This window comes from Zootoca vivipara, chromosome 7 (assembly GCF_965207765.1).
Source record: "Zootoca vivipara chromosome 7, rZooViv2.hap1.1, whole genome shotgun sequence".
NCBI classification, from domain to species: Eukaryota; Metazoa; Chordata; class Lepidosauria; order Squamata; family Lacertidae; genus Zootoca; species Zootoca vivipara.
This window is the reverse complement of record NC_142590.1, coordinates 65712270-65738525: the sequence shown is the minus strand read 5'-3', so window position 1 is coordinate 65738525 and position 26256 is coordinate 65712270. Positions and strand designations below refer to the sequence as shown.

Sequence of the window (26256 nt, the reverse complement as noted above, 5' to 3'; positions counted from 1 at the left end):
GGGCTAAGGTACCAATGGCCTGTGGCTTCAGAAGTAGGTACTAAAAGCTTTGGTTTAAATAGGAGGGAAGAAACAGAACACAAGATGGATCTATCTCAGTGTACTGTGATTTGGAGTGTGACTGAAATGTTAAGGGAATCTATTGGAGAGCAGAATGCTGTAAATGGAGCATAGCTGTCAAGTTCTCCCTTTTTTAAGCGAAATTCCCTTATGCTGAATAGGCTTCCTTGTGAGAAAAGGGAAAACTTGACAGCTATGAAATGGAACAGTTGGGATTTGGCACTTAAAGAAGGAAGTGAGTATGGAACGAGGGTGGGTGGGGAGGGAATGAGGTTCTTGGGTTAAGAAAAGGTCCCAAATCAAAGATCTCTTGTTTTGAAGGCTTCTGAATAAAAGTTCCTGCTATTTATTTGATTCCCATTCTCTCATGAATGAAAACAGTTATATTGTCAATCTGGGTCTATTTTCCATGGAATTGAAGGATTTGAGTACCTCCCCACAAAAGTAATGTATTAATGGTGAGGCTGTGACGGGGGACAGGATCACAAAAAGAAAACAGGCCTTTTCAGCAGTGCAGCCTTCCTCCTGCTGGTTGGAATGTTCTCTCAGATGACTGAGTATTAATTTTTCTTGCAACAGTTGGCAAATTTGGGGGAGGGTGGTGGTGCTGTTGTTCTGCAGGGGTCGGGATGGTGGGACCGTTTTATGGTTTGATTGTACTTTTAATCTGTAAGTTGTTGCGAGACCTTTTCATAAAGTAATCAAGAAACAAACAAATCTGAGCAAGAATACAGAAGCTGTGTTGTTTATCCATACCTGGTATATTGGGATCACCAACGTTGTTAGGAATTTTCCACTGATCAACCTGCAGCTTGAGTGCATTGACTTCATCAATGTCACCAGGAATTCTGAAAGCAGACACAGAGATTGATCAATAAAGTCCAACTGAACAGAGGAAGCAAATCCCACAGATCCAGGAACCAGAGGAACAGACAAGACTACATGTACAGAGTTGTTTGACAAGAATGCCATAGTTAGTGTTAAACAAGTAGGACACGAACCAAAATATTGCAGTTTAGAGTGCATCTGTTTGATATTTCTCCTTAAATTGGGGGTTGGGGTAGGGAGAGGGGTCTCTACCTGCTCTGCTTAAGGACCAGAAACTTTGGCTCTTCCTCTCCTTGAGTCTTTCGATTCCAGCCGGTCATTACAATAACTCTATTAAGTAAGAAATAGTGCCAGAGTTTGCTTTTTTCCTCTTATCTCCCAAACTCTTTTCCTTTCAGGTCATGACTTTTATAAACTTTTAGAGTTAGACTAAGCCTCAAGGCATCATTATCATCCACATTTGTAAACTGTTCTGGGAACCTTATATGGCAGAAGAATGTGATTTTAAAATGCTATAAACAAACAAACGGACCAAGCTGCAAGATTTGGGGGTCTCATTAATCTACTAGTTCCTCCCTCTTGAGCATGGCGGCTGTGGCTAAATGAAGAGTCATGTTCTGAGAATGAGTATTTAATTAGTTTAGAGGATTCATTTTTAAAGTTTTTGACAAAACAATGGCCTTATTGGTATGGTAGACATGTTGGGGGCATGTCCTATTTCTAAAAATGCCTTTATCAGCAGCAGCCCTAGTATGAGGATACAAACTACCACAATGAAACTTCCTTCAACTATGATGCAGATGTCAGCACTGCCATAAATCAAGCTCTGACTCCAAATGGTTTAAACAAGCTAAGCAGCTAAAAACGGCCCCCTTCCCCATGTTATGCAAGAGAAGTTGCTTTACAACTTTTCAACTTGTGGTCTACGGGCCCTGTCCAATTTTTTTGTAGTGGCTTCTTCAGTCTATAAATACTTATATTTCCCTTGATTTTCAGAACAGAGTGCAAAAACAAAGCAGGTTCCCCACTCTCAAGGCCCTAGATTAGGTAGTATCTATACTGTGTGAGAGGGGGAGTGAACAGTGGCAATTCCTCTTCCCGTCCTAGCTAACTCTGACAAAGCTAGCAATGGCTAAATGGCCTTCACAAACACGCTGATATTCTAGGAAAGGAGGAGATTAAATCACAGAAAACATGCACCGCTGATGGTACATTTACCGCAGTCCCGTCTCCCCCCCCAAAAAAATCCAAAATATGCAGGTGGGTAGATTAGAGACTTTAGCCTCAGGTTTTAGGAGCGAGTTCATATGTACTAGCATAAGCCTATTTGTTTGGAAGCAACTGAGAAGGTGGCATGAGTCCCTGGAGACCTCATAAATCTTTTGCTGTGGTTTGAAAGCTGCTTCCTCTCCTAAAACTGTTTGTAAAAACGAGGCTTGAGAGGATGCAGTTACACTAGGGCAAGGAGGAGAAATGTCATGCATCTCCAACTATCCGGTCAGCTATACAGTAATGGATCCTTTATGTAACTCCGGTCAGCCAACCTCACCTGAATATTCCCTCAGTCTGTTCTCCCCCCAGTTCCAAAACTTGCTGAGACAGCTGTGTTTGTACCCAAGGTAGCTTGTTATCAGGATACATGTCCTGCTGCCGTAACATGATTTCCTCCAGAGAACTGCCAAACAATGAAGGTGTTACAATAGCATTCTTGGCATGTATTATCTCTTCAATTATAGGCTTCCGGAGACCCTATAAGCAAAAAAGGGAAAGGGGGGGAAAAGGATGGAAAACAATGATGAACAGATTTGCATAAGAAACAATCACATAGAACGCCTCCTAGGAAAGCATTTTGTATTTGCTCTGAATTTTTTAAAAAATAATTATCTATGTCAGAACCTACGGGACGCAGGTGGCACTGTGGGTTAAACCACAGAGCCTAGGGCTTGCCGATCAGAAGGTCGGCGGTTCGAATCCCTGTGATGGGGTGAGCTCCCATTGCTTGGTCCCAGCTCCTGCCAACCTAGCAGTTCGAAAGCATGTCAAAGTGCAAGTAGATAAATAGGTACTGCTACAGCGAGAAGGTAAACGACGTTTCCGTGTGCTGCTCTGGTTCGCCGGAAGCGGCTTTGTCATGCTGGCCACATGACCTGGAAGTTGTACGCCAGCTCCCTCGGCCAATAATGCGAGATGAGCACTGCAACCCCAGAGTCGGTCACGACTGGACCTAATGGTCAGGGGTGCCTTTACCTTTACTTTATGTCAGAACCTGTGTGGATGAGCATGTTAGCTGCGGCCTGTTGTTGCTGCATGCAGCACTCATCGGGGTGGGGGGGTGGGGAAGAGGAAGGATGCATATTCACAATTAAGCCATGGGTAGTTTATGCAGTGCTCTCCAGGTTTTGGATTACGATGCAGATCAGCTCTAGGAGGCATGAGCAAAGGAAGTTGTAGCCCAGCAACATCTGGAGAGCACCATGCTGCTCTCCCCTGGCTTAGTGTGACATGCTAATCAGCCTACCCACTTCTCCACTGGAAAAAAAAAACTGCAGTGGGGGCATAGAGACTCAATATGATGACAGTGTCACACACTGGAAGCTGCCTTACATGAAATCAGACCATTGATCCATTTAGCTCATTATTTCTACACTGAGTTGGCACCAGTTCTCCATAGCTTCAGACAGGAGTCTTTCTCAACCCTACCTAGAGATGCCAGCAGAGATAGGATTGGGAGTGTCTGTATGCAAAGCATATGCTCTGCTAATGCACTTTCCCAAGAAAAGTACTTCTAAATGATACACATTTTTAAATGTCATAGCAGAAAAACAGTGGGTCCATGGAGCTGTCATCCTAGTATTTGTTGTTGTTTAGTCGTTTAGTCGTGTCCGACTCTTCGTGACCCCATGGACCAGAGCACGCCAGGCACTCCTGTCTTGCACTGCCTCCCGCAGTTTGGTCAAACTCATGTTCGTAGCTTCGAGAACACTGTCCAACCATCTTGTCCTCTGTCGTCCCCTTCTCCTAGTGCCCTCCATCTTTCCCAACATCAGGGTCTTTTCCAAGGATTCTTCTCTTCTCATGAGGTGGCCAAAGTATTGGAGCCTCAGCTTCACGATCTGTCCTTCCAGGGAGCACTCAGGGCTGATTTCCTTAAGAATGGATAGGTTTGATCTTCTTGCAGTCCATGGGACTCTCAAGAGTCTCCTCCAGCACCATAATTCGAAAGCATCAATTCTTCGGCGATCAGCCTTCTTTATGGTCCAACTCTCACTTCCATACATCACTACTGGGAAAACCATAGCTTTAACTATACGGGCCTTTGTCGGCAAGGTGATGTCTCTGCTTTTTAAGATGCTGTCTAGGTTTGTCATTGCTTTTCTCCCAAGAAGCAGGCGTCTTTTAATTTCGTGACTGCTGTCACCATCTGCAGTGATCAAGGAGCCCAAGAAAGTAAAATCTCTCACTGCCTCCATTTCTTCCCCTTCTATTTGCCAGGAGGTGATGGGACCAGTGGCCATGATCTTGGTATTATTCCTCTGTAAATGTAATTCTGGCCTTCAATTGCTGCTGATAAGTTAGTGGAGCGTGCACTCATATTAGCTATTTATTCATCATTTTTGCAAACGCAAGGTAATGGAACATTTCCAATCCAGACAAGAACTTGTATAATTCATCTATGGTACTTTGATGTCATGCGTAACAGGAAGAATTCAGCCTCACAGTGTGCACATGACTCAGTCAGATGATCACATCTATGCCAGGCAAGAGTACACCATTTTTCCAGTAATGATAAATATGCTGAACATTTCTGCATCGTAATGAAATTGATCTCAAAAACCGTGAGTGCTAGAAATTCATTCTTCACTTTGGAAAAAAATAAGGAGATTTCCAGAACTCAAATAAGTGTTTTGCTATATGCAACCTTGCTCACCCAATCCTGCAGCATGTGTTTTATAAGTACTGTACAATTCCAAGGCCGCCTATTCTTAATTCTGATTACCAGGGCATCTTCCCACCCATGTGTTGTATGAATACTCAAGACATATGAAAATGAAGATTTTATGTTATTTTGTCTTTCCACTGATTTTTTCTGTCTTAAAAAAGGAAAAATAGAAGATTTCAGGCATATCGTTCCCACATCTACCACTGACTTTCCCATTAATGTCTGCAGCTTTCCAATCTGCGCTTCTGATCACCATCAAAATAATGCCAAAGGGGCAAGAGAACAGTTCACTTAAACTACAAGATGAGAATATGACACTGACTCACCTTTTTGCCTCCAGTGACTGCAACTTTTTGCAGCTTCCGGTAGCAGTATCTGGCATAAGTGCTGATAGGCAGACCTAAGAAATGGAAATAAATAAAATGGGAGTTTTAGAATAGTTGTGGAGAACTTCAGAGGAGAAAATGGCCCCAGAGCACAAATGTTTGTATTCTCCCTAACTGACCCTCAAGCTTATCCTTCTGAGCAAGTGATAAAATAAGTGCTATAAAGGCCGTATTACTGTTTTAGTGTGCAATAAATGTGCACTTGTGGCAGATCTAGATATCCTTTCTCAAGATAGCACGTCTGCCGCAGGGTTATTTCATTAGCTTGGCACTCAAAATAGTCCTCCCCTCCAACTATCACATCCATTGCAGTTTAGAGTGCTGTGAGAAATGTAATTGAATTGGGCTCAAGTGGTACAACTCCTTAAAGTCCATGGCATTTTGTGAATTTTTATTTTTTTAAAGAGGGATTTTTTTTCCAGTGCAGGAAAACTCATACAGTATTCTAGAAGGGAGAAAAGTTCTGATGAACATCAGAAAGGCAATATTTCCCCCATAGCAATGCTCTACATTTTGTGAACCTTTCCCCCTTAAAAACACATAAAATACTAAACTGCATGTGCTTTTTCTCTAGCACTGGTGCTTAGGCTTCCCCTGCTTAAAACAAAAACAAAGCAACGAACAGATCACTTTCTCCTGCACTTTGTAGGACTAATATCAGTTTCTGACAGATTTTAGTATAAAATATCATTTGGCCACTGTCTGGAAAAGCACTCAGAGGGAGCTGCTAGACTGAGGTGTCTGTGAGAAATGAGTTGAACAGGTCTTACAAACTGCATGTGCAATTCTGCCTCCTAACATGAGATAATATAGATGTGCATTATTTCACTTTTGCAGACATGCTTCACAGTTTCATATAGGCACATAAAGCTGGAAATGGCAACCCTCTAATTTCTTTGGATTATTATCCCACCTCCTGCTGCTATTCAAAATGGCACACAAAAGCCCTCCAGTGCTGCAGTCCTGAACGTAACAAAGTACAGATACATTCTCTTTCCTGAAATGCCCTCACTTAATCATGTTTTCTGACAAGTCTGGGGTCCAGGTGACGAAGAATGCTCTTCTGGGAATACAGAAAAATGCACGGTGAATGGACAAATTACTCTGGGTATCTTCTGGCTTCAGATAATGGAACCAGCCGGGTTCTGGCATCACATATATTGGGGAACACCTCCTAGTGCATTCTTAATCCATGATGGAAATCAAAGCTCCAGACCCCTAAATTACTTTGCCAGGTCAAGTCCAATTAATTTCAGTGAGACTTGAGCCTGGGCTGACACAGAGTTTTGTGGATGGGTGCTGAGGGAGCACCAGTACAATTCTGGAGCAGGTAAGCAGCTCCATGTGTGAAACAGGGTCATCCTAAGGTAGCCAAAATGAGGTACTCTGGGCAATATTAAAGCAAATCACTGGAGGCCAACACTGAATTATTTGGAATTGGAAAAACAGAAAGGAATTGTGAAGAGCTCCAAAAGGACCTCTCCAAATTGAGTAATTTGAAGGCAATAAAATGACAAAAGTGGTTCAACGTAACTAAGAATCAAATGCACAGTTTCAGATAATGTAACTCTCCTATCAGGAGAAATGTTTTAGTTTAGTTGAGGGCTTTTTAATTTAGAGAAAAGACATGTAAGGGAAGGGGAGGGCACATGATAGAGAGATAAAAAAAAACTGCATGGTGTGAGGAAAGTGAATAGTGTATTTCTTCCTCTCTCATAACTAGGAGCCAAGAACATTAAGTGAAGCTGAACATTCAAAACAAACAGAAGTACTTATTCACACAGTGCATAGGTAATCTATGGAGTTCCCTATCACAAGATGTGGCGATGGCCACCACCTTAAAAGAGGATTAAACAAATTCATGGGCGATAAGGCTATCAATGACTAGTCATGATGGTGGTGTGCTACCTTGAGGATCAGAGGCAACATGTCTCTGAATACCAAAGGAACACAGAACACAGGAAGCTAACTCATAGCGATGGTGCCATTGCTCCATCTACCTCACTATTGCCCTAATTTCAGACAGGAAGCTTATCCAGCCCTCTCTAAAAGGCCCCCTCTAAATGGAAAAGGAACTCTTTAGCTGCTAGATTAGATGGGAATGCAGTGCTGCCTGTCTACACTGAATCCAATGAATCCATCTCAGGACTTTTGCTATCAAAGTTCTCAGACTAGAAGAGAAGGGAAAGAAGTCCATCTACGTAGGGTACAAATATAGCCAAATAAAGGTTTCTCCTAAACCTCCCTGCAGTTGAAAGTCAGTTATTAACTAATCCCATCTGAATGGAGGGATCCAGTTTGCTCTTGTGAAAGTAAGATGGAAACACTACACATCTTTATTTGGAAACATGTTCTACTGAAATCAATTGGACTTTAAATGTGGTTAAGATTTGCTGTTAATCATTAAATACTGCTCTATCAAGTGTTGCATACAAATTTTATCAAGAGCCATTTTGCATTTTCCTCCATTCCCAAAATGTTGATGCCTGTACAACTCCTGGGTCTTATCTTTCTACAATAAAGCCCATACAACTATATCTGAGGTCAATGGCACACAAACACAGGCATGTGTAGTTGTGTCTCCTCCATTATTAGCCCTTCTCATAATTCAGTTATTTTTACCTTCATCCTCTGTATTTTGCTTCCTCTTTTTCCTGGATTTTGAGTTCTTTTTGTTTTTCATATCCAGAAGCTCCTTAATGCGCTGGGTAACTGAAAATCCAAAGCATCGTTGATTGAGTGATGGCAAAAACATTAAATGCTCACTGCCCTGTTTTACTCAGCCATGGCAGAAGAGGGGCCTGTATTTATTGAATTCACACATCACAAAATCAGCTCTATCCATCTCCTTTTCATTACATGTCAAGATCAGTTTTCATTACAAACATCAAGATCAGTTTAACAATGAATGTAAGAAGAAGGAAGTTCAGATTCTAAAAAATTCTTTTTAGGGTTAATAATTTGATTAAAAATCAGCTGGAATGTTTACCATTCATGGACGGGAACATTTCAGGATTATGGCTGCTGATGGGGTTACATCTGATGCCAGGAACAAAAAAGGGCCTGATTTCTTACTAATGAAGTCTCCTAACCAATTATTTTCTTTCAGCAACCTTCAGAATAGTGTACAGTACTTGGAATAAAACCATTGCACTGAATGCTTTCTCTTCACTTTCTAAAGCATTTAACACGCTTCACTTTCTAAAGCATTTAACACGATATAGAGCAAAAGTTATTGAACCGGGTTAACCAAACTCCCCAAATGTATATCTTGACAAACAGAGCAACATAAAAGACATTTGGCCATTTATTCTGAGTGAGCTTGCCAGCTGTGATCTAAAAAAAATGTGATACATCTGATGCAATTATTTTTGTAACTGTTTTTTCCATCTACTTAATTATATCAGCCTTCCCTTAGAATCCTTATAATAGCTTATCACCAAGTTCTAAAGGAACATTCCAAATTGTTGCCCCCCCCCCAAAGAGGATAGATATTATCATTCAAAGAAACAAACTCAATGGGAGCAGATCAACCCCTTAAAATAGCAGAAATGTTTTTCTTCTTAGTTGTTTTCCAAGACTGGAGTGGAGAGAGAAATCTGCTTTGTAATTGTTATTGTTATAATTTGGCTATTATTGGGGGTTCATTGGAAAACTAATAAAAATGTATTAAAAGAAGAAGACTGCTTTGTGCAAAAAGTCAGATAAACCTCTTGTTGTAACACCTGCTCCATTTCACTTTCTAGCAAAGAAATAGCTGTTGCTTTTAATCCTGCTGCATTCTTTTGAGCTGCTTTACTATCAGAATGTACTGAGCTTTTTTATTACTTTTCGGTTACAGTACCTAATATATTACAATAAGAATAAAATATATTAAAATTACATAGTGTCCTATAGATAATATTTCTAAAACTTCCATTTCCCTAAATCTGGAAATGAAAAGGTTGCCTACTCCTTCTGAACATGATCTTTACTTAATTTTATTTGCTATTGTGCTGCAATGTATTTCACCCTTATTAGATAAGGCACTTACTATTTTCATCATTGACCTGGTTGAGATGACGATAGATATAGCCTTCTAGATAAGACTGGAACTTGGGTGATGGGGAGAAAAAGGCCAGACTGATGGCCATGAGTTCCCAGCCCCATGCCAGGCTTCGGTAGCACATATTGTCTGTTGTTTGTCTAATCAGTTGTATGTACAGCTCATCCCGTAAACCTTGAATGCTCCAGCACTTGGCAACAGTGATCAAAGCCACATGATCCCGGTCCATCCGAGCCTGGCGGTCACCCATGTAGATTTGCACCAGTTTAAATATTTCACAAGCTTCCTTTTTAATGGTGTGGTTGCTGGTGATGAGCATTGGCTTTTTGATGGAGCCACCGTTCCAGGAGAGCATGTTGGCAATGGAGAGCCTTCGGCGAAAGATGCCCTGAGTGTGCATATTTAGGTTTTTCGAGGCCCAGTCGGCCATGCTGCTTTGAGAGATAGGCTTTCGTATGGTGTGGAAGGGAAACTGATACCCCATGGTGGTGCCAGGCTGGTCATTATTTTCTTGCTGGGAATCAGACCTTATTGTTCCAGGCTGCAATGGAGAACAGAAAGAAAATTGTTTTTAAAAAGCTGAGCTATTCCTATTTCCCTGAGCAGAACAGCTAACTATAGTCACTTCCAAAAGAGGGGGCAGTCTTTCTACGAGTCCCAGTGTCTACTGACAACTTGAGAAGCTCTCTTCCTCCCTCTCCCTCGCTCTTCACTATCTTCTTGTCTCAATGTCTGAAACTTCAACTCAAACCAATTCTTTCACACCCTTCTAACTCAGTTCCTGCGTTTGTAATATGAGGCCTTTCTTCGTATGTCCCCTCAGAGGGGAGTGGCAAAATAAGAGCAGGCCTTTTCAATGGTGGCTCCCCAATAATGGAATGCTCTCTTCAGAGATATGCATCTTAGGTCACCCTTATCAATGTTTAGATGCTAGTCAAGGATGTTTACTCAGGCATTTGGCTCTTAATTGGGGTCATAGGATATGATACTCTAATTTGTATTGGGTGTTCATCTTTTAGAAGGGTTGAATAGGATTCTTCCTATTTGGGTTATTGCAGAATGAGCACCTTTACTCAATTCATGTTCATTTATCTTTCCTGGTGCATTTTAAATGTTGTGTACACATGCTTTTATATAATTGTACTTTGCTTTGATGCATTTTTGTAGTAAGCAACATATAAATGCAGTAATAATAGCTATTGTTGTTAATTGTTACTACAGAAGCTCCAGTTTTCATTGAACAACATCTTCCTTACATATTTGTCTCGTAAGAAGGCAGGGAAAGACATGGAGTCCTATTACTGGTAATTTTGTTTATTTTGTTCCTTATGATGTGCAATGATCTCTGTTCTCTATCACAAAAGAACAGCTGTGGAGATCTGGGTGCTCACAGATGAACAACAGCCTCAGGGATGGGTCCTGGTGTTGTCACAAGGATGGCAGCTGTCCCTTGTACTATGGACATGTTTGTTATGCTGGATTCACTTAGTTGTTGCCTCAGTGCATTAGGCTGTAGGGGAAACCCATAAGGAATCCTCCAGGAGTAGAAATTTTCAATACTTTCAGCTCATTCTAAAAATTATTAGCACCATGAACTTTTTTTTACTTTTCAAATTCATATTTTGGGTTATTTTGTTTGCTTTTTAGCTCAGAGCATCTAACATTTCAAAGTATTGCTGTAGAAGGACAAAATTTCATAGCTTTATTTTGTTTTGTTTTTTAAACTACCCTGCGTTGAATCGTTTTAAGACATAGAACTAGTTAAAAATCACCAACTAAATATCTTATGTGTTATAAAGCATGACAGTTGCAAAGTAGCCTCCACAAAGAGCTGAAATGGGCTTGTGGAAAAGCAGGGAGGTGTCTTCACAGCTTCTTTGCGTGGTGACAATGCTTAGACATCTCCACAACAGCTAGAGGGAAAATGGAGGGGAGGAAGCTCCAGTTCAGACTTTGGAGGTAGCTAGGAAGAGCCTTAATGTCTTCCAGAAGTTAAGTGTCAGTTGAGTGGTCTACAGAAATGGCTATTATGGGAGAAAACCTGTCTGGGGGCTGGGAGGGGTCAGGATCTACAGATTCACTAGTCACAGGTTCTAGTCCTTTAGGTTAAAGTAGCAAACTAGGTAATATAAGAATGATGATTCCAGGTTTGTCCAAACATATAAATAAAACACTTTCTAAAAATCCTCTAAAGATGACAATGTTGTCCTAATTGTTAAGTTTTTAGAAGATATGACAGATACGATACAGACATCGTATAATGTATAGACACACACACACACACACGATAGAATTATAGAGTCTGGAAAAGCCCTAAAGGTCATCCAGTTCATCCCCCTGCTGATGCATTCCTGCAGGTGACCATCCAGTCTTTGCTTAAACTCCCCTAACAAAGTTTACCTCCTTTTGAGGCAGTCTGTTCCACTGCTGAATGAGTGGCATGAGGCATGGAGTCAAGAGGGCCTTTCAGGTCCCACTAACTGCTTCAGAAGTGGAGCAAGGAGAAGTGGCTCGTGGCTCCTTTAGGAATGTAGACAGCTGCCAGTTTTAGTTGGCTATCCTGACAGATTTATATAGCAACATCCCTTCTAAAGCAATTTTAAGAGGGCCCAAATGATTTGATAATTAGTGACACCCTTTTAAACGTTATCCCACCACAGGTGCCCCAAAACTCTCCAACCCACCACAACTTGGCCAATTGCATCCAAAGGCTTCATCAACTCCATTTCCACAAAATGCCTTGCTGCCTGATACGAGAAGATTGATAAGAAAAGAATACCTGGGATGGTATCTGTGCTGATTCAGACGAAGACATATTTATCTGACTGGACACATTCTTTTCTAAAGAATCTATTTTTTCGTAGGTTCTCTTCTGCCTCACTGTGTCTTGCTGTACTGCTGGATCATTTGAGAGGCTCCCTCTACTGTCCATTCGAGGTCTGTATAATGACCTGTTACTAGAAGTCACATCATCTCTTGAGCTCCTATTACATTTTTTCAAGCGCTCCGACTGAAACTTAATTTTGTTACCCTCTGGTAAACTAGCATTTTCCAGCATTTCTGCATCTAAGCTACCTTTACTTCCTCTGCAGGCTGCTGATCGATTCACCACAGCACGCATTTCTGCAATCAGCTTGTCATTCAGAGCACTGAGTTCACTGTTGCTGCCCACAGAGCCAGGTCTTCCCTGGCCAGGAGCTTGTCGCCTTCCTTTTCTCTTTCTCAGGCTTGGAGAAGGTCCTGTTGAATAGCCAGAGTCTTGCTGACTTATAACTGTAGGATACTCTTGAACCTGAAGACTGTTTTGCCGACTGTGGTGGGCCTCCATATTTTTGAGAACGTTGGCCTCCAAGATTTTCCAAGATTGTTTGAAGCTGTCCCTGGAACTAAGCTGCCCTAGCTGTGGTTTAGCAACACCATCAACTATCACACCTGTAGAGTTAGGATTTCTGGATGATTGGTCAACATTGACCATATGTTTAATATATTCTCTTCCAACAGAGCTGTACTCTGTTGCAGATGGGTTTCTCACATGCTTTTTTCCAGCTTGCTGCATACTTGGATGCTGTAATAATTTAACTGGTTGGGGTTTCTTATTTAAGCTGTTGCTTGGCGACATTTGTGGAGTTGTCCCATTCACATTTACAATCCCAGTGTCCATATCTACAGGGGGCTCATCATAAATTGGGGAATCAATTGATGGCTCATCATATATTGGTGCTGGAGAAGCATACTTGGGAGATGAAGGCTGTGATGTTTGCGTCTGACTTCCTGAAGGACTACTGAGCCCATTAGTTAACACTAGACAAAACCCTCCATTCTCTGTCTTCTTAATTTGCATTGATTGTTTTGTTTCTCCTGAAGCTACTGGTTTCTGCATTGCTGGATTTGGGGTTATAGCCTGAGGTTGGGCATATATAACTTGTTTTGCATGCAGAGATTTCTGGCTGCTGGTTTCTGTGCTGTTCTGCATCTGAAGCGAATTGCTCGAGGTGGAATTAACTTGTCTCAGACTGTTGACTTTGACCAGCATGGCTGCTTTAGTCCCTGGTAAAGGCTGCCACCGGGTAGGGGTGTCTCTGTATGGGAAAAATAAAGCATTTAGGAAAATAACGCAAAAAAATGCAATACTACCTTCAAGTGTAAAATACAGTCAGAAGTTTTATCCAAATATCCAACTGGACCTCCAGTGAAGAGCAGCTTAGGTTGGGTATGCATGCATGGTATGTCTATGGAATGATCTGTGGGCAGAGATCTACTGCTAGTGGTGCTTCTGCCAGGAGTAGGCCCCCAAGCAGTACATTTCTGCGATGTTTTGGTGGGTGGCCTTGAACCAAATGGCTTCAAAGATCCTTATTTGCTCTGAGAGGCCCTAGGATTGAGAGGCCCATCATCTATGCCAGCCTGGAGGTTAATCCTGCTCCCCATCCTCCATTGGTTTCAATGCAACACAGTTATTGTTCTGTCCACAATTATGGTATTAGGAATAACTTCCATATCAAACCATTGTGCAGGTATTTCCTTTGTTTCTATCGGAGCTATTCAAGTTAGTAATGGAAAAATAATAAATCATTCCTGCAACAGGAAAATGCTGCTCTCGGGGAGTCTGTCCCCTATCCCTTGGACAAGCCCTCCCCTGTTTAACTCCATAGGACACCGGGCATTAATTTTTCAACATCCAAACACTGCACATGGTCTCTACAGTGCTACTTCTCAGTTGTAAGTAAAGATTGTATTTTTGTTGTCTGCTGATTTCTGTTGAGTCTTGGGGGAAAGGAAGACTTTGTCCCATTCAACATAGAAAAAACCCATGGGCTTAATTTTTTAACAGTGTCCTCCCTTGCTCTTCCAATGAATGATGAGGAATCTAGAAGTTCAACACTCGTGTAACTGGGCTTTCCTCCCTAAATCCACTCTGGAGGATAGGGAAAACCCACAGAACAGTGCATTTGGGGGGGGGGGGTTGGAGTGGAGAAGGGCAAACAGAAATGCTTGTGCTGACATAATGATTGGCTTAGCTGCACTCCACTGATTTCCACCCACATAATTTGCATATATTACCTTGCCGACAAAGGTTTGTATAGTTAAAGCTATGGTGTTCCCAGTAGTGATGTATGGAAGTGAGAGCTGGACCATAAAGAAGGCTGATCACCGAAGAACTGATGCTTTTGACTTATGGTGCTGGAGGAGACTCTTGAGAGTCCCATAGACTGCAAGAAGATCAAACCTATCCATTCTGAAGGAAATCAGCCCTGAGTGCTCACTGGAAGGACAGGTCCTGAAGCTGAGGCTCCAATACTTTGGCCACCTCATGAGAAGAGAAGACTCCCTGGAAAAGACCCTGATGTTGGGAAAGATTGAGGGCACAAGGAGAAGGGGACGACAGAGGACGAGATGGTTGGACAGTGTTCTCGAAGCTACGAACATGAGTTTGACCAAGCTGCGGGAGGCAGTGGAAGACAGGAGTGCCTGGCGTGCTCTGGTCCATGGAGTCACGAAGTGTCGGACCCGACTAAACAACAACAACAATTTGCATACATTCAGAGTTGCCTATAAAGTTCCTTGAACTGAATGTGTCACTCCCCAAGGGCAAATGCCAGGGTTACATTTCTATAAGTTTTGAAAGGAGGAGGAAAACAAGTGAAATGAAAAGTAGAAATTGTTGTTGTTTAGTCGTTTAGTCGTGTCCAACTAAAGTAGAAATAGCAACCATTTAAATGCTATCATGCCTCATCGCTACAGAGGATCTGGCTGCTTTCTCATATTGTAGGATTATTCTTGGTTATGAGAAGGTTTTTTATGCTGTTCCTCCCAGCATAGTAAATAAATGAGTTCTCTTTCAAATTAGTCTTGGGATTCGATCCAGGTCCATATGCAGTTCCACACTACTAGTATGAACTCCAGAAAATTATGTGTTGTAACAGTCATGCAACTCACCACCAATTGATTTGCCCAGGCAATTAGCACTTGCCCATCTTCTCACCAAATCCAGAGAATTGCATTACAACCCCCAAATTCCTAAATTGTAGGGATGGCTGTCAACTTGGATGGCTTAAAAGAGGATTAAACAAATTCATGGTGAATAAGCCTAACATGAAGGATAATGGCTACCGATATGTTTTACTTCCACAGTTGGGGGCAATATGAATACTAGCTGATAGCAATCATGAGTGACACCAGTGGTGTTGTATGCGAGTTTCCCCTTGAAGGCTTTCCATGGTTAGACATTGTGAGAACAGGATGCTGGACCAGATGTTGCCTTTGGTTTCATCCAACGGCACTCTTATGTTCCTATAAGACAGAAAGAGTAAGAGGAGGACAAAGACTGGCATCTGGATAGATACTTCTGCTGTTATTTTCTAAGTGGAGGAAACAAAACAACATTCTCTGTATCTTGTTAAGAATACAGAGTCCAGACTGACAAGACTAGCATTTCAGGGAAATACAGTGGAACCTCGTGTTATGTACCATCCTCCTTGCGAACGCTTCGGGTTATGAGCTCCGCTAACCTGGAAGTAGATGCTCCCGGTTGCGAACTTCCCCCCAGGATGCCAGCAGAAGTCGCACGCTGGCAGGCGCCATTAGCGAAAGCGCGCCTCGGGTTATGAACAGTTTGGGCTTAAGAATGAACCTCCGGAACAAATTGAGTTCGTAACTGGAGGTACCACTGTACAGCACTGTTGTATGACAGCTGGGGGGGGGGGACACACAGAATCTGGGCAGGTGAGCAGAGCAGGTGACAGGCAGAACACTTGTTTGCAAATATCAGACGGCATCAACTGAAGCTAATGAACAGTTTCCTTCTATTTCTAATAATAATAATAATAATAATAATAATAATAATAATAATAATAATAATATAATTTATTTATTTATACCCCGCCCATCTGGCTGGGTTCCCCAGCCACTCTGGGTGGCTTCCAACAGAAAAATAAAATAAAATAATCTATTAAACATTAAAAGCCTCCCTAAACAGGGCTGCCTTCAGATGTCTTCTAAAAATCTGGTAGCTGTTCTCTTTGACATCTGATGGGAGGGCGTTCCACAGGGTGGGCCCCCTGCCTGGTTCCCTACAACTTGGCTTCTCGCAACGAGGGAACCGCCAGAAGGCCCTCGGTGCTGGACCTCAGTGTCTGGGCAGAAAGTTGGGGGTGGAGACGCTCCTTCAGGTATACTGGACCGAGCAGTTACCAATACAAGGGCCAGCACGACCAGGAAATGTTAGTCTGTTCTTCGAGTTTTGCCTATGTGAAAGCTTTATTCCGAATTCATCGGTCCGCAGCATGAAATGCAGTCTGGTTAACCAACATGTTTTCATTTATGTTTCCAGTTAATTATAGCTTTTGTGTGGTTGCTCAGGCCTCATGGTCGTAGTCTTGAGTTAAACTACCTGCAATAAGACTCACCACAGATTAACCAAACTATATCATATATAGTAGGAGTGAACTCAATTATCCGAGTGCCGATCCACGGCACCACCCACCCACAAAATGTTCCAAAACAGTCCAAGAAGGGCGTAGCATGCTCAGTGGTGATGGAATGCTAGCTGGCTGTTGTGGGGGGAGGGAATAGAGTAGTTGGGCAACATTTCACACTGCAACATCTTATTGCAGATTGCACTTTTAAATATGTCACACTAACCGCCCGCCCCCCAATCAGTTTTCTGCCCAACCAAGCAGGGCGTGCTCATACAAAGTTTACTGGAACTTATGCCAGACTCAAAGTGGGTCAAATCTATCTGGATGAAGACTGAGTAATTTAATGAATTAATTGCATCAGTTAATTAACCAAGTGGTCTTTTGATGAAGCAGAAGAGTTTAAATTTGGTTGAATACTTGGTACATTTTATTATATATTGCTTTTTGTATAAAGTGCTGAGGGAACAATACTTGGAACAAATTTTTGGGAGGTATGTGGAGAGGTCCTTCCATGAGGCTATAAACTTTCCGCTCTGTAGCCAAGACAGACACGTTGCTGTAAAGACTGCATGTTTTTTAACCCTAGTAATTGATGATAGGAGAATTTTTTTAAAGGAGAAAACTGTGTCTTGCCAGAGATATTCAGAATTTTAAGTTTGTTACTGTTTTTATTTTATTCAGATTTGTGTAACTTTGATTTATTTGAACATGTGTTAAAATAGGGGCCATAAACAAATCTTACACTTGTTTATGTTGCACAATATATATTTTTTATTTGGAACTCTCTCAATTTTGTTTAGCTTAACTTGTGTTACTTTCATATGGCTATGTACTTCTCTGTGTTAAACCCTCTTGCTTTGTGATGGTCTGATGACAAATGAACCCAAGTGGCAGTGGCAGAGAGAAGGTAGAGATTGTTGGGTAGATAGAACAAATGGTCAGGCAACCCAAGGAATTTAATCCCCAGTTCTGCTCTTCAGAAGAATTAGCAGCAATCACAACAGAGAACAGTTAATTTGATGACTCCCCAAAAGTATTTTTAGCTTGTCTTCAGAAAAGGAAATATTTTTATTTCACAACAAAGAAACAAAGGGAAACACACGGGGCTGCATCCTGCATATGATAGGATACAAGCGTGCAAAATATCCTTAATATAAACTGGCATGGCAAATATGACTACGCCAAGTTTGCTCAGGAAAAGCTTATGGAGAGGCAAGAGTCACTGTTTCAAAAAAAAACCCCAAAACCCTGAAGTTGTAACTTTAAGGAGTTCTTACTCAAAAGCATATTTACCAATGGCTCAAAATACATTTGAAGAACACAAAGTTGGGAAAGATCTACGGTAGTATAATCACACTTACAATCTAACTAGACTTGACGCATCTCTCCACCCTTCCCTCAACAAAGATTTATGACTGAATTTTATTAGCATTTAGAACAGCCATGCCGGATGCCATCTTGAATTTTCAGCAGAGCTCTCACCGTGCTCAAGATTTGCACAGAGAAATAGTAAAACCTAAAAAGTGGGTGAACCACTGCTGGGTGAGAGAGATTCTGCCGCAACATCTCCACAAACTGTCACACAAATACTCACATTGCACAAGCAGGTGCTGTTCATTTAATACACAAACTAGTCCTCTGAAAAAAACTTGCATGTGGATAAGTCCAGTCATTTTGGGTATTGAGCAGGATAGTGAAGCGCAATATAAATTATTACAGCAAATAAGTAAATAAAACAAACTGGGCTGTATCAAGTGAAGTCATTGCACTCACAAAACTTCCGCACATGCAATCAAACTTTTCCCTCCCTCTCCTCCCCTTCCCTAGATCTGCTCTTGGGGTCCTCCTAACCCTCCAGAGCAGATCTGAGGGGCACACAGGGAAAGGAGAAGTAGGGAAAGTTTCAGTGGAAGTCACTTTCCAAGTGCAATATTTAATTGGCTTCAACCCATTACATCCTGACACAGCCATACTGTTGATTATGATTTTTTTACAAATAACTTTAGAGTGTATATTTTACACAGCTGGAACATTTGAGGACTGGGAGTCTCCTAACATTTCTACTCCCACAGTTCCTCCTTTATCTACCATCAGAGCCTAAGGCTGTGAGGAGAGATAGCAATATAGCAGCAGCAGCAGCCGCCACCGCCCAATGCGGAAGCCTTGGCTTGTGAGGGACTAATACCTGGTTGCTTCAACAGTCAGTTCTAGGCCAGGAGTTCCAGCTGCAGACTGACACTTGTTGCAACAACAGAGAACTGGTGGGGAGGGAGGGAGATTTATATGCACCTTTGCTCAACTCTAGAAAATATTGTTCCATTGTCCTTTTTATTGTGTTTTAAATATAGTCTAAGCTGCCTTGAGAGCTTCAGCTATCCGCCTTGTTAGCTCCGTTGGTAGAGCAAAAGACTAATTTCAGCTGGAAGGAGCAGTATAAATACTCCAGAAGGCAGGCAGGCAATGTCAGGATCCCCCCCCCCGGGACATCTTCAGACAAGGGCATTTCTCAAGTTTGTCCTGTGCAACCCTGTGAACTAACATACCAGTACTTACTTTGTAATGGCAAAGCCATTTTGCACTGTTGGTGCAAAAGACTGGCCTTTTTTTTAAAAAAAAAACTGCACAAGTGTGCAAAAGTCAAGATTACGCCCTAAGAAATGAATGCAGCTAGTGCAAAGCCTGCTATTTCACCTTTCTATTTTAAGCACCACTTTCTTCCTCCTCCTCTATGAAAGCTGGTCTCAAGGCAAGCTCTTCCACCTGCCACGTTGCTGAAACCTGAGAACTCTCCATGTAACAGACTGATAGGTTAGAACAGATGCATCTCAATACCACCAGGGGGAAAGGCTGCCAGCTTGCATAATTCTTTTAGGCTTTGCCAGCTTTCATTTAGAAAAATAGCTGCATAGGTGCCAACTCTATACGTGTGTCAAAAATGCAAAGGGGCTTGCATTCTGCACAGTTTTCAACAGGTGTTATATCCTTTTTGTGCAGTTGTCTTTGTCTATATCAGACAACGGTTAAAAAACGTCATAGGCAGCTGTTCATATGGGATTATGTGAACTTATGGCTTTATAATATTTTGTCTGCACTTCTGTCTCAGTTCTGCGTCCCTGAAATTCTGTGTCATCAGATTTGTTTTATTTTTGTTCAAGCAGCAGAACCTAGTATTCTCGGGTTCATGCAATATCTGGGAGATTTAAGAGGGGGCCATGCTAACCAATCCAAAACTGCCATGGAGCAGGGAATAAGCTTTTTAAAGAGACAGAAATCCATTGGGGAAGAAGGTGAGAAATGAAAGAAAAGAAAAATGAAAGATCCAAAGAAAAAGGGAGAATAAGAGAAGTGCTCTCTACCTGAAAAACTCTCAGCTTCATACACAAAAGATACACAAATTAACAGTTGGAAGAAGAGCAATCAGTAGCAAAAGCTCACCTTATTGCTCCGGAACACCCACTCAGAACATGGAGAAATATCATCATGGAAATGATTAACCTTGTAGATGTAGTTTTAGCAAACAAACCCTTTTTTCAAATACAATCATATGTCTGACTTCAATTGGGTTGCCAGTCAGTGAATGTAATACCCTTTTTATGAGGACCAGCCAAGGTTTCAAAATGCAGCTTGCAAAGCTTTCGATTTTCATAGAGATATTTATCAGGCTGAGGTTAATGTTGTATTTAGATTTGAGCATAATGAATGTCAGGGACAGACACAGACTGGTTTTTTGTATTTTCAAAAGGAACCATGTCCATTTCTGCTTAGTCCCAGTGGGCTTTGTGTGACTTTAGCAGACGGCCTAGTCTTAACTTGATCATATCTGTGAATATTTCCACCACTCTAAGGCTGGCAAGGGTGGGGAGTGGGAACCAAAGCAATAAGGATAAGCTGGACTTTATATCATGCCAGAAACACCTACTTTTCCCCACACTCATCTACTTATCTACACACACACACACACACACACACACACACAGAGAGAGAGAGAGAGAGAGAGAGAGAGAGAGAGAGAGAGAGAGAGAGAGAGAGAACTATCTCACCTAAATAAGAATTCTCAATAACTTAAAAGCTCATATATGCATTTTGATTTGCAGGTTACTCATAACATAAACACAAAGTAGCATCCTACCATTTTTGTGGTTTTTGAATTAGCATGTAGTCACGGCTATAAAATTATTTTATTTTATTATGTGTATTATTTCTCACCAGCCAAAAATGTGCTGCTAAACATTTGTTTTGGCGTGAAACCATCTGTCCATGTAAAATTATGCACAGGATTCAGTTGCCAGTTTCTTCCCATTTATCTTCCATACTGGCATTTTAAGTGATTGCATAACAATATGACCATATTTTAGTTTTGAGGGTAGGGAGAGTATTTACTTTGCCACTGTCCCTTGGAAAAAATCCTACAAATGCTCAGTAGATGTGATCCCAAGGCTGAAAACATGGTTTTAAAGGTGTCGATTTCTTTCCTCTCACAGTGTTTTCAGGTGACTGTGGTTTGAAAAAGCCCAGTTCCCACTGAGCTCCCCATAGGTATGGATGGGATCAACTTTTTTTTTTTAGCACAATCTACACTTCATTATGCACAGTTCCATGTTCCAAAAGCAGGCAGGGCTAGACTATTAGGCTAATAAGTCTATTCGGCTAACAAGGCCCTTAAATCTTGTAATTCCTCAATTTTACATTTGAGACAGGGCCGTCTCAAGCAGGTTGGGCGCCCTGGTGCTGAGATCGCTCCGGCGCCCCCGCCCTTGCAGCGCGGCTTCGCCATGCAGCGCCACCCCTGCCAGCCCCGCGCCCTGGCGCCCTGGCGCCCCGCGCCACCGGGACTGCACCTAGAGCCGGGCCTGATTTGAGACCTTGGGCCTGTCACTCTTAGGGAAATCCATGTATGACATCTTGGGCCCAGGGAAGAATAAATAAGGATTAAAACAAAAACAAAAAACCGAGGACTGTCTCAGTAAGCATTTTAAAGTGCTATGTGTTAAAATGGGCTATAGTAGTCTAATCTTCAAAGTCTATTACACATAGCAGAAGTATCGTGTTGTGGATTGATATCCTGAAGCAGTTTCATTTGGGAGATTTCTCCACCATCCTCCACCAAAAAAAACCCAAACACATGCATAATGCTCAAATCCTTTTTTGGGGACATGTTGGTTTGCGGAAGTGCCAGCAGTGAAGAAAGTCTACTTGGATGGACCATGTTATTACAGAATCTAATGTGAGAGAATGGTATAATCATCTTAGCAAAACATTCACAAAGGTGAGTGGGGTTGAAGGTGCGGTGCACTCCAAACAAATCAGGGTCAAGCATGGAAAACTCACTTTAGATTCAAAACATGATCCAAAAGCAAAGTTAGGCAATAGTCCAAGGTCATTGCCAAAGTGATCCCAGGCAAGATGCAGCTCAGCAAGGAGGGGAGCATGGTTTGGGACCAAAGAGCCAGAAATCTCCATTGTTTCCAGCAACTGAAGGGCTACTCAAGAGGATTCTCACCACTGGTTACAGGGGACCTTGTCTGATCCTCAAAGTCCTTGACCAGCAAGGTGGCTAGTTTGTCCTCTGGCAATTATGTTTGACACCATGTCAGGGCTAAGCGTGACAGAACGTTTTCCAAATTTCACAACTGCATTTGGGTACTAACAGTAAAATGTTCCTTCTCTTTTCTAAAACGGGTAAAGAATGTCTTCTGATCCATCATGAGTCTTTGTTCCTCTTGGTCACCAACAGTGAATTTATCAGATTTCTGAACTATGATTACATCACTCGTGATTTTCCCAGGAGAAACACCTGGCAATTAGTATTCAGTTGCATATTATCTCTGAACATGGAGGTTCTGGTTAGCTATCAGGGCTAACAGTCCTTGATAGAACTATATGACTTTGATTAAAATCACTGGGTGGCATTCAAATAATACCGTAGTCACACCAGCACAAAGATTCTGCTGCTTTCCTTTCCCCCATGTGAGCTCTGTGCTGTCCCCAGATCTGCTCCTATGCATTGGGTGAAGTCCCAGAACATATTTTAGGGAGCACATGGGGGCAGTACATTCCATTGCACAAGGAGAAATTCTTGCACTGACAGAACATTTTGCTCAGTGCTATGTTGAACAGAACCTATTGTCCCCTTGTGTTGGTCTGTACTCGGGATAAATTCCTTCATTGTTGTCTTACATGATCCCCTCTCTTGCCTGCATAAAACAACAAATTTCATTTCGGGAGGCACAAAGAAAGGAATAAATCCTGATTGCCCTTCAGCAGGCCCTCTAGATTAAGGATGCAATATCTGTAGGTTTCTTTACATATAAAACTGCAGAACAAATAGGATTCACATATAGGAATATTATCTTATTGGTAATAGAAACACTAATCATCAATAAAATACTCTTTATATATAATTAAACCGAGCTCTACATTATATACATTAAAATGCATGCTGGTTGTGTAATGGTACTTGTAATAAAGATTTTTGTGTGTGTCTATATGCCCTATAGTAGAGTTAAAAATTGTGCCAACAGGGGAGGGTTTAAATATTGCTTAAAACTGGAGTAGATAGTGCTAGGGAAACACCCTTGGCTAGAAGCAATGAACTTGTTTTCTTACAATGCTGTGTTACTTGCTACCAAAACGTCTATGCAAGAAATAAACTCCATGATTTTGGGGCTGACTTATTGGCGAACAGAAAACTGTGAGTTACCTAAACAAATGAAATGCCACTTTGAGTTTCTTCAGCAAGTTGTTGACAAGTTTAAGCACTACAGCTTCAAGCACGGCTTTCAGTGCCTCCAGCACAACACTCCAGCAAGGCTTAGCCAGCAAAAGAAAGAATGGGCAGACAGCTGCAGCCTGAAAAAAGGATTTTGCCATTCCAAGTCCTGGCCAAAATCTGGAAACTCTGCTTACGGAATGTGATCTCACTTTTCAGAGAGTTATAGCTTTGTCAATCCACCAGAATGGAGGACAGAATAGGTTCAGACTAGAAACCATATACTTAGGGTGCAGGGACAAGACAACAGGGATGTCTGCTGAGAGCCAGTGTGGTGTAGTGGTTAAGAACGGTAGACTCATAATCTGGTGAACCGGGTTCGCGTCTCTGCTCCTCCACATCCAGCTGCTGGGTGACCTTGGGCTAGTCACACTTCTTTGAAGTCTCTCAGCCCCACTCACCTCACAGAGGGTTTGTTGTGGGGGAGGAAGGGAAAGGAGAATGTTAGCCGCTTTGAGACTCCTTCGGGTAGTGAAAAAGTGGGATGACAAATCCAAACTCCTCCTCCTCCTCCTCTTTTCTCCATGCCCTGCTTATGAATCATTGAGCTGGCTTCTCCTGGAAACAGAATACTGGGCTCTACCTTTTTTGGGACTTTCCATAGGGCAGTTCTTAGGTGAAAAATTACTTACTGAGTCCATTCTAAATACCTTACAAGGGCTTCAGGTACCAGTGTTCACAGCAAAAATAAAGGGAAGTTAATTACTTTATTCAATTTTTAGGCCTCATAATTAGCACTCAGGATATAAGATCTGTCTTGGTAAAACCATGTCATTTGTGGAAAACAGCACATGACATATTTCCACATTTGTGGCCGTTCTGCACATGTGCCTAGTGCTCTGCTCTCCATCAAATGATTTAGTGGACTTTGAAGGCAATGAACGCAATTGTCATAGGCAGTTGGGAAGAGGCTTGGATATGATATGATAGTACCAAAACACTAGTGCCAGTTTATTATGTCTGAACTGACTGTAAGCCAAATGAGTTGGAGTTCATCTAATCCTTATCCAGAAAGTAAGATGACAAAGACTAAAAAGCTTTCAATATCAGCAAAATCAATAACTTCCAAGTTGCTTTTGTGTTCACAGAAGTCTTACAAAATAGAGAAGAGAGGACAAATGACACACAAACAACAATCAATAACATCACACAACAGACTAGAAATGTTTTGAAAACATTTCATGATGATTTCTGCAACTGTCCCAAGTTTTTCTAGACATAATTATTTTTACAAAATGATATTGTTATTAAGTTTATTCTCTGCTCTGAATCGCAATCCTTCACGGATATATTAATTTGTAAAAGCATAGATCACCCACTCTCAGGGGGACAGTTTAAAGCTGCAATCCTACACACATGTAACTGTAACCAAGCCCTGTCAAACACAATGGGGTTATCTCTGAGTAAACATGCAAAGGAATGTGTTACACATCTCATGCCAACTTACAGCCTTTACCCATTCTTCACACAAGCATGCTAATCTCATGAAGAACAGAAGGGGGGGGGAGAATGCCCATTAATGTTAATGCATAAGAGATTATTTCAAGTCCTTTCTCTCAAATTCAACAACTAAAGCCTAGTTAAGCAACTGAACTTCAACCTTTGCAGTTGCTCTCCTACTCTGTCTTTCCCATGCAAGCTACATTCAGCAAAATTTCCTTCAAGTGATGGTTTACTGACTATTGCTTATTACATTTGTATTTTGCCACTTCCCCAAGGAGACCATTTCATGTTCCAATATCACCCTGACTGGGTGATTTAACTGAGGTCTCCTTAGTCCAGCTCAAACACCCTGATTCACATAGCATTCAAAAGTTCTTACAATGAGATTTACTGAGATTGTTTTATATACCCTTGAGTTCAGTTACTTTTTCTCAAAAATCTTTCTCAAGGGGCACTTCCTGAGTAGGACAGACAACTTCAACTTGCCTTCTTTTCCATAGTCAGCAACCAGATCACCTTAGGACTAGCTCTGTCCTATGACTTTTTCTAGAAGCTGGAATGTGGATGGGCCCCTTTAGTTAGTTATATAAAAGAGAATACTGTTACCTTCCAGTCTCTGGTCTCTTCTCCAGGCTGTTATCCTCTTTATCCTTCTCCATCTCCTGCAAGAGAGCCATCTGGACGGGAGTGTTTCGCCCGTCACTACTTGTGCTGCCCCTGTGCTGGGATGTCCTGAAGTCAGACTTGGAATTGCGTTTCATGGCTTGGAGCTGAGCCAGTGGCACAATGTCACAACCCTGTGGCCTATGCCACACTGTCTGCTGTGTGATGGCATTGTAGTAGTAGAAACGGTTGTTGTTTTGGTCAAAGAGCTCCCACCACTGGTTCTCATCTGACTGACGAACTCTGAGGTTGGACGGTGGCTCCCAGCCACACTCGCCGGTTGTCAAGTTGACATACATTCTCTCTCGAGAACGGGGCTCAATGATCTCCACCCAATCTGAGCTGAAATAGCAAAAGAAAAAGGCAATGTTGGTCGGAGCCAACACACAATATAATCTTGTCCAGCGAGGCAAATGGCTGCTTAGGTGGTCTTACGGGCTCATGGCCACAGCGTAAAAACCAATTGATTGTAGAGCCTGAGTCAAACCTACATCTAACAATGATTACGCAGACAACCTTCCAGGTTTGAAACATGGATTTGCCAGCCCTGTGCAAAACATAGTTTAGCCACATCAGATTCCTGATAAAATAGTTGTTAATATGCCCAAGCCCAACCTGCAAATTGCACAGTAGTAGCCACATGAAGTACAACAGACAGAATTTCATACGATAAGCAATTTGTATGAAGTGGCTTCCCGTGTGGT

General features: G+C 41.9%; 1 protein-coding gene across 6 annotated transcripts in view; it reads right to left on the bottom strand.

Moving 5' to 3' along the window:
- Positions 1-26256, bottom strand: part of LOC118088364 (rho GTPase-activating protein 39) — an 80861-nt gene that overhangs the window by 4654 nt on the left and 49951 nt on the right. For 3 of the 6 annotated variants that reach the window (XM_035121953.3, XM_088673470.1, XM_060277227.2), the window contains 7 exons: positions 25496-25894; positions 12039-13338; positions 9248-9800; positions 7837-7926; positions 5155-5228; positions 2438-2637; positions 817-908 (listed from right to left, as the gene is read on the bottom strand). In XM_035121953.3, the coding sequence (XP_034977844.3) occupies positions 817-908; positions 2438-2637; positions 5155-5228; positions 7837-7926; positions 9248-9800; positions 12039-13338; positions 25496-25894 (2708 nt within the window). The remainder of the gene's footprint in view (positions 1-816; positions 909-2437; positions 2638-5154; positions 5229-7836; positions 7927-9247; positions 9801-12038; positions 13339-25495; positions 25895-26256) is intronic. The other 3 variants (XM_035121954.3, XM_088673471.1, XM_060277230.2) reach the window with 2 other exon arrangements.